The 8,158-nt window shown below is 66.0% G+C and overlaps 2 protein-coding genes across 2 annotated transcripts; both read left to right on the forward strand.

The window, feature by feature from the left end:
* Nucleotides 1-1,766: 1,766 nt before the first annotated feature.
* TMEM35B (transmembrane protein 35B) lies at nucleotides 1,767-3,038 on the forward strand. The gene is made up of 3 exons (XM_027701416.1): nucleotides 1,767-1,912; nucleotides 2,277-2,457; nucleotides 2,549-3,038. The coding sequence occupies exons 1-3, from the start codon at nucleotides 1,805-1,807 to the stop codon at nucleotides 2,677-2,679; spliced, it is 420 nt and encodes a 139-aa protein (XP_027557217.1). The 5' UTR covers nucleotides 1,767-1,804; the 3' UTR covers nucleotides 2,680-3,038.
* Nucleotides 3,039-4,941: 1,903 nt separating this feature from the next.
* LOC113976331 (platelet-activating factor receptor-like) lies at nucleotides 4,942-5,952 on the forward strand. The gene has a single exon (XM_027701430.1). The coding sequence runs from the start codon at nucleotides 4,942-4,944 to the stop codon at nucleotides 5,950-5,952; it is 1,011 nt and encodes a 336-aa protein (XP_027557231.1).
* Nucleotides 5,953-8,158: the final 2,206 nt, after the last annotated feature.

Here is an 8,158-nt window from a genome sequence, read left to right on the forward strand (position 1 = left end):
AATATCATCTTTTGTTTAAATCTGTTAAAGTGTTAAAATACACCAGTGGTAGCTGTGCTGCAGTGGCATGAGGAGTCAGGAACATTTGGCTGGGACCTGCTTTGCCAGTTTAGAGCAAAATAAATTGAATTTCATGCGGCAGAGCGGCATGAGGCACTTGAGGTGTCTGGGTGCCTGGGGGTGCTTTAGGAGCTGCTGCTGTTCTCTCTCAGGCAAACAGGTGCTGGGGAAGGGCAAACTGAGGTGTTCCACTGTGACTTTAGGATTGTCTGGGTCCTGAAAAGGCCTCGGTGAGGTTTGTGGCTCCTCAGTAGCTGCGCTGCAGGGGCTGGGCTTTGGTGTCTTTGTTTCCACAGCTACTGCAGCTTGTGCAGCCTTTTTTTCCTTCAAATTCTGTTATTTTCCAGTAACTTGTCCTCATTTCCACTGTTGCAGCACAGGCTGCTTCCTGTGTGAGACTGTTCCAGCATTCCATGTGCTAACTTCACCTCAGCTCCCTTTATGAGCAAACCACAGGCTGTCCTGTAGGGACCAGGGGATGGCTTTTCCCTGGTGCTGGTGGTGGATGTTACCACCCCTTGGGTTATTGTCCTTTGGCTGGTGAAGCCAATCGCCTGCTTCTACCAAATTAAGTAGCCCCTATAATTAATAAAAAATCAGAGGCTGAGAGCAGGTACACTTGAACAATATCCTGGGAGCAGTGACAGATGCCCTGATGCCCCAGCCCTGTGGGTCTGCTGAGCTGCTGCAATCCTTTGTTCAGGGTTTGGTCTTGATTTTTTTTTTTTGTTTGAAATTCCTTTTCTCCCAAGGAGCTTTCCAAGCCACCACGGGCTGGAGCCTGCTCTGGCCTGTCGCTGTCTGTCATTCCACACGTGCCAGCTGGAGCAGGGAGAGCTCCAAACCATGGCACGCAGCTCCTTGGCCGCGGCTCTCCCAGCCGAGCTGGGGAATCATGTGCTGCCAGGAGTAAAAATAGTCGCTTGCCCCTGCTCGCTGTCGAAGCGGTGCCTGTGGCAGCCCCTGCCCGGCGCTGGCTGAGCGGGGTCGCTGCGGGTCCAGCCCGGCCGTGCTCCCCGTCCCCCCCTCCGCTGCCTCCTGGGGCCTGGAAAACGCTTCCCGCTCTCATGACTTACTGGCATTAAAAAAATATTTCCACTTGACTTGCACACACGTCAGTGCCCGCGGCTCCCCCGGGCCCCTCGCCAAGGCCGGGCTGCCTTTCCCGGGAGCTCGGTGCTGGCGCAGGCGGTGACGCAGGACCGGGGAGCGCGGGGGCCACCCCCGTCACCCCGAACCGGCCTGGCTGGGGCTGCTGCCTCCTCACCCGGCTCCTGCCTGGCCCCGGAGCTGTGGGCAGCACTGTCCTTGCCCTGTGTGACCCCCAGAGCCGTGGGCAGCACTGTCCGTGCCCTGTGTGACCCCCGAAGCCACGGGCAGCACTGTCCGTGCCCTGCCTGTCCCCTCGCATCCCCAGCCGTGGGTCACACCCGCTCACGGGAGCCCACCAAGCTGTAGAATTTCGGGTGGGGTTTTTTTCTCCTCTTTCCCATTTATTTTTTTTGTCCCTCCCCTCTCTGCTTTGGTGGGAGGATGGTGCTGCTGGTGGGGGGGTGAAGCTGCAGATCTGAGCATCCCCTTCCCCGGCAGCACCCCGGGGCTGGGGGGCCGTGTCTGTGCGGGGCTGGTCCATCCCCAGGGCCGGTCCTTCCCCGAGGCCGGGTCTGGGCCATCCCCGGGGCCGGTCCTTCCCCGGGGCCGGTCCGCTCCGCCCCGCTCCGCCCCCGGGCCCGCCCGTCCCGCCATGGCGGCGGCCTTCACCGCCCTCCGCGTCCTGCTCGGGCTCTTCTTCCTCCTGACCGGCGTCCTGAAGCTCTCGGACCGGCTCTCGGCCGACCTGCACCGGCACATGGTGAGCGAGGGGGCGAGGGGGGCGCAGGGCCGGCCCTGGGGGGGATGAGCAGGTCGGGGTGGAGGGTTGAGCCCTTTGGGGTGCAGGACCGAGCCCTTGGGGGGAATGAGTGAATTGGGGTGCGGAGCTGAGCCTTGGGCGAGAATGAGCAGGTTGGGGTGCAGGGCTGAGCCCCGTGGAGCCTGGGACTGATCCCCTCAGGGTGCAGGGTTGAGTTGCTTGTGGTGCGGGGCTGACTCATTTAGGGTGCAGGGTTGATCCCCTTGGGGTGCAGGGCAGAGCAGAGCAAAGCAAACCCCCTGGAGGGGCTGTACCCCCCAGCCCCAGGCTCAGGGCTGCCCCGCTCCCCTCCTGCCCTTCCCAGGCGTCGGAGTTCGTGCGCTTTGCCAAGGTGTTTCCCCTGAAGGAGTTGGGGTTCGTGCCGGAGCCGGGCGGGTACCTGGCGGCCGTGGGCTGGGTGGAGGCGACGGCCGGGCTGCTGCTGGCACTTGGGCCCCAACTGCTGCAGGAGATCAGCAACTTCGTCCTCAGCGTCGTCATGATCGGTGAGAGCCAGCGGGCGCCCACCGCCCCGCACGGGGTCTCGGGGGATCCTCGGCCGGGGACCCCCATTCCCACGCTCTGCTCCTCGCCCAGGTGCCATCTACACGCTGCTGGCGCTGCGGGAGCCGCTGGCCATGTGTGCCCCGGCCACCCTCTGCCTCGGCCTCCTCCTGCTGCTCAACATCCGCGGGTACCCGGCTGCCCCCCGGCCCAAGTTCGAGTGACCGGAGGCGGGAAGGATGGACGGACGGACGGCTCGGACGGCGGGAAGCGATGCCTGCGTGGTATTTTCAGGGATGGCACCGCTTCCTGCAAGGTAACTTGCTGCTGAGGCCCAGTGTGTCCTCTCCTGCCCCTGCCAGGGACCCTGGTGCTGGTTGTCCCCACGCTGTGGGCTGGTGCTGTGGGCCGGTGGCCATGGCACCACTGTGACACTGCCGTGGCACCGCCGCCGCTCCGGCAGCTCCGTTGCTAAACTTGCACAAGGTGTCTGGCTCTTCCCGGCGTTTGGCCACGCCGAGCAGGGGCTGGCTCTGCTCTCCTGGGGGCTTTCGTATTTTGGAATAAACCCTCTTGTTTTTCATGTTTTGCCTTCCTGTTTATTTCTGCCTCCCCCCCCCCCCGTGCTGAGCTGTGGTGGCTGGAGGCCCCAGTCCCCAGGAGCAGTGCCTGCAGAGAAGGCCTGGGGACATGTGGGAGCTGGTGGCAGCTGGTGTGGAGACAGACGGACAGCGGGGAGAGCCCGTGTGGGGGTGGGACCCCCCCAGCTGGCTGGAGCCACCCAGCAATGTGCCAGGCCACTTGCTGCACACCCAGGGTGTGACAGCAGCACCACAACCCCCGGACAGTGTGCCTGGGCAGCCACATGTTTTTGGGGATCTTGCTCCTACAAGATGACTCTCTGCCATCCCAGATAGGCACGAACCCCAAGATTGCATCTAAACCCAGCACATCTCCTGGCACGTGGGCTGGGATGGCTGTGGGGGGAGACTGGGATGAGCACAGGGGGTACAACACCCCTGCACCCCCAGCAGGACCTGAACCGCCTTCGGTGTCCCAGAGGAACACCCACAAATTGCAGGGCCACGCAAAGCAGCGAATTGGGTGCTCACAGAGCTTGGGAGGCCTGGGGTTCTGCTCCCCCTAAATCCAGCTTTGAAGCCAACAAAAGCACCAAGAGCTGGGAGGAGGCAGATTCCTGCTTTGATCCCTTCGGGGCATCCCCTTTTCCCCCAGCTGCCGGGTGCAGAAACTTGACCCTCCGCTGCTTTCATCCGGGCGTGGGTGGGAGCAGGGCCCTGGGAAATGGTATTGGATGTGGCTGGGGGCACGCAGGGGGTCAGCAGTCCTGGCCACCCCCACATGCCCCCAGCCCCGGCAGCCGGCGCGGGGGGTCTTAGCGTGGCTCCAGCAGGGAATCCCCCATTACATACACACGCAGGTGCTCTCCCACTCCAGCTGCTGTCCCACAAGGGGGGCTTGGAATGGTGGGGAGGGAGGTCAGGCAGCCCCTGCCTCCCCCAGCACTTAAAGACTTCCCCAGCCTGGCTGGATCAGACACGAGGAGCAGCCGGAGGGGACGCAGCCTCTCCAGCCCGACCTGCTGGGGTGAGTAACCATCGTGGGGCGGGTGACACGGAGCATCCCCGGTGCTAACGGTGGGGGAAGGAGAAGGAAAAGGGGACAACTGAGGGATCCAGGGGCCCTCGGGGGTCCAACTGAAGCCCCGAATCCCCATCCAGGCTCGGCAGCTCATGCCCTCCGTGCCTCGGTGCGGTGCCGGGTGCTGCGTGTGCCGGATCCGGCCCTGCCACGCTGGAAAACACCGGCTGGTGACTCAGTGCTGTCGGCGAGGTGTGGGCAGGCGGTGATGGGAGGTGAAATAGCTGCAGCCCTGGATACAGCCACTGCGGCACAACGTGGTTTCCCATGGCTAGAACCGGAGGCAAACCCACCCGTGCAGGGCTGGGGGGCACGGGGGGGCTGCTGGCCCCGTGCTCCTACCTCCTGTCCGTGCCTGGGTCTCTCCACTCTGGCGCACCCTGAGCCAGTGGGTGACTTCCCGGGGGGATTTGGGGTGCTGGGAGAGGGCTGGGGTGGGTGGCCCTACAGGCACGTGCTGTGTGGGAGGTGTTAAGCCCCACAGCTGCCGGCTGGAGCCAGCACAGCACCCCCGGGTGCCTCTGGCTGTGACTCCATCCCTCAGCCGCGGTGCAGCTGCGCCTGCCGCTCCCCGGGGAGCCCTGGCTGGGTGGCTGATGGCAACCTCTGGGCTCCCTCGTGGCGTGGGGGGACATAGCTGGAGTCTCCTCATCTCCTGTGAGGTCTGAGCCCCTCCAGCACACAGTGGCATCCCCGTGGGGGCTCTGCCTCTGTCGCCCAGCAGTGCTGCAGGTGCCAGAGAGGTGTCCTGTGTGGGTCAACACCCCTTCCCTGTCCCCGAGGGCTGTGCCACTGACTGTTCCCTGCCTTTGCAGGAGCCCGGGATGAACAGCTCGGCACTGGGGCCGCTGCCGACGGGACACTCCGGCGAGTGCCTGGCCAGCGACCCGGTGCAGTTCGTGCTGGTGCCCGTCGTCTACTGCCTGGTGCTGTGCGTGGGGCTGCCGGGCAACCTGGTGGCCTTGCTGGTCTTCCTGCAGAGCGGCAGGGTGAGGAAGGCCATCCGCATCTACCTCATCAACCTCACGCTGGCCGACATCCTCTTCAACCTCACGCTGCCCCTCTGGATCCACTACTACCTGTCCGGGGGGGACTGGCTGCTGTCGGAGGCCGCCTGTCGCCTGGCGGGGGCCGCCTATTACCTGGCCACCTACAGCGCCGTCACCTTCATGGCGCTCATCAGCTTCAACCGGTTCTGCGCGGTGCGGGCGGCGCGGCGGGCGCTGCCGCTCACGGGGCCCCGCGGCGCCGCGCTGGCCTGCGCCCTGGCCTGGCTGCTGGGGCTGGGCTGCGCCGTGCCCACCCTGGCCGCCCGCCAGACCTTCCCCGCCCGCGCCGGGGCCACCGCCTGCTTCGAGCAGCACGGGCGGCACCGCGCCTACGCCTACGCCATGGTGGCCTTCTTCGCCGCCGCCTTCCTGGTGGTGCTGGGCACCTACGCCTCCATCGCCCGCGCGCTCTCGGCGCCCGCCGCCGCCGCCGCCTCGCCGGGCTCCCACCGGCAGCAGGCGCGCGCCATGGTGCTGGGGATGCTGCTGGTCTTCGTGGTCTGCGTGGCCCCCTACCACCTGACGCTGGCCCCCTGGGTGGGCAGCCGGCCCCCCGCGCCGCCCTGCGGGCCCCCCGACGCCCTGGACGTGCTGCACGCGCTGAGCGTGGCCCTGCTCAGCCTCAACAGCTGCCTGGACCCCCTCGTCTACTGCTTCTCCATCCGGCGCTTCCGCGCCGACCTGGGCCGGACCCTGCGCAAGATCGGCCGGTGCCTCCCGCTGCCCCCGCCGGGCCCCCCCGGGCCTGTGCCTGGCACCCGTGTGTCCTCCTTCACCTCCTCGTAGCGGGGTGGGCACCGGGGATCTGCCCCCGGCTGCCCGGTGGGATGGGATCCCTGGGACCAGGCCAGGGATGGGGAGCAGCATTGGGGAAGCTCTGACTTCACGCGCCCTCTTCCTCCTCCCACCCCGCTCTGTTCTCTGCACATCTCCACGTGCCCACAGTTTCTGCTCACGCACGGATCCTGCCCCTGTGCTGCAGGCACTGGGAGGAAGGCACTGGCACTGGGAAGGGGGCACTGGCACTGGGAGAGGGGCTCGCCCAGCGAGGGAGGCTGTGCTATGGTAGGGCATGAGGAGACAGGAACAGGAGGGATGCCCAGGGGTTGCTCTCCTTTCCCAGGAATCTCCATCCCAGGGGGACAAGCATGACCAAAGAGCCCTGTGGCATCAGCTGGGCTGCCTGGGACCTTCCTGGGCAGGGCTGTCTGGGGTCCCGCAGCCGGTCCCATCCCGCAGCATTCCCGAGCTTTGTGCCCGTGTCCCTCCTGCTCTCAGCCAAGATTAAAAATGAACGAGCCAAAGGCTTCCCCAGTCTCTCTGCTCGCAGGTGCCCGGGGAGGGCTGGGTGCGGGGCAGCCCCCGGTCCCCCATCCCGGCCCCCAGCCCGGTCCCCCAGCCCCCCATCCCAGCCCCCCATCCCAGCCATGCTCCTGCGGCAGGACCCTGTGCCAGGACGGCTCTTGCACCGGGGGCTGAGCCCCGCTCCCCCCTGCCCCGTCCCCTGCCCTACCCGCGGGTGGGCGGCCCCGGTGGGCGCAGCGCAGCCCCAGCCCCGCGCCTGCCGCCCCCTCCTCCCGAGCCCCGGCGCTGCGGAGGCGGCGGAGCGGGTGCGGGGCCGTGGGCGGCTGCGGGGGCGGGAGATGGTGTTTTCCCAGCCCTGGCTCGTTCTGCTGCCAGCACGGCCCCGCTCCCGCTGCTGCACCGACGGGAGCGCGGGCGCTGCGCGGCCACGCGGGGTCTGGGCATGGTGTGGGGCCGGGGTGCATCAACTGCCCCCGAACCGGGGGGTCTCGCTCCCCCAGCACAGGGCTCCTCTCCAGCACGTTCCCACCCACTGGTGTGTGAAAGGAAGCGTGAGGCACCGGGCAGGAGGAGAGGGGCTGCCTGGGCACTGCTGGCATGGGACAGGCAGGGTGGCAGCAGGCAGTGGGATGGGTGGGTGATGCTGTGCCTTTGGGTAGTGGGTTATTAAGGGCCACCTGGTTGCCAGTGGGAGGTGAAGGTGTGGGGCAAGGCCAGACCCCCATGAGAATCGTGCATCGTCATGACCCGGGCAGACCCCAGCCCAGTTAACCCAGCGTGGGCTCACAGGGTGTCTGTGGTGCCCGTGGGGTGTCTGTTGTGCCCGTGGTGCCCGGGCACTTCGCTCTGGCCCCATGGGCTGGGCTGGATGGAGCAGGTCTCCATGTGCTGCAGTGCTGCTTCTCAGCAGAGCTGGGACATGTCCCAGGGTGCCTCTGCTCTGCACCCGGCCCTGGGCCAGCCGCCTTCGACCACCCCGTTCTTCCCCTTTTGAAGTTCATGTTAAATTTTAATCCTTTTATGTAACTGCTGAGGGAGGGGGCAGAGCTCTGCTCCCCGTGTGCAGCAGGAGCAGCCGTGTCAGCAGTGCAGGGTGCTGCAGGGCCTGGGGGGGTCTGCGACTGGGGGGGCAGCAGGACTTTTGGGGGGCTCTCTGTGTGCCAGGAATGGGGGCTGCCCAAGCTCTGGCTCTGGCAGGGTGTCCTGTTCAGGGGGAAGGCCTGGGGACATGGCCAGCCTGGCCAAGGACCACAGCGCTGGGGCATGGACACAACTGCCTAAAAATCCATGCAGGGCACGTGCCCAGGCCGTGTCCTCTCACATGCCAGGCAGGGGCTCCCACATGGGGTGCCAGGGGGTTCCAGGGCCAGCACGGCACCAGGACAGGGCATGTGCCACCATGCTGCTCCTGCCACCACGCAGCAAGGCGTTACCCGGGTTATTGTTCCTGCACTTCCAGCCCACGCACGCCGTAATTATTATTATTATAATTATTATCAAATTACAGGGTGTGGTGCCAGGGGCTCGGCGGGCAGGCGGCCCCCGGTCTGCTGGGGGAAGGCTGGGCCCCCGGGGTTGTACCCTGCCCAGGGCTGGCCCAGCACCCTGGGGCTATGCTGGCACCCCGAAATTGTCCTTGTACCCCAGGGTTATCCTGGCAACCTCAGGGCTATCCTGGAACCCTGGG

Source organism: Neopelma chrysocephalum, unplaced genomic scaffold (assembly GCF_003984885.1).
Source record: "Neopelma chrysocephalum unplaced genomic scaffold, ASM398488v2 Primary Assembly neopelma1_155, whole genome shotgun sequence".
NCBI lineage: Eukaryota > Metazoa > Chordata > Aves > Passeriformes > Pipridae > Neopelma > Neopelma chrysocephalum.

What these genes read in the sequence shown, in the direction of transcription:
- TMEM35B (XM_027701416.1), top strand. Translation starts at nt 1,805, where the DNA reads ATGGCGGCGGCCTTCACCGCCCTCCGCGTCCTGCTCGGGCTCTTCTTC. An exon ending in CCGACCTGCACCGGCACATG is followed by an intron (nt 1,913 to 2,276) that starts GTGAGCGAGGGG and finishes TGCCCTTCCCAG; the next exon opens with GCGTCGGAGTTCGTGCGCTT. An exon ending in CCTCAGCGTCGTCATGATCG is followed by an intron (nt 2,458 to 2,548) that starts GTGAGAGCCAGC and finishes CTCCTCGCCCAG; the next exon opens with GTGCCATCTACACGCTGCTG.
- LOC113976331 (XM_027701430.1), top strand. Translation starts at nt 4,942, where the DNA reads ATGAACAGCTCGGCACTGGGGCCGCTGCCGACGGGACACTCCGGCGAG.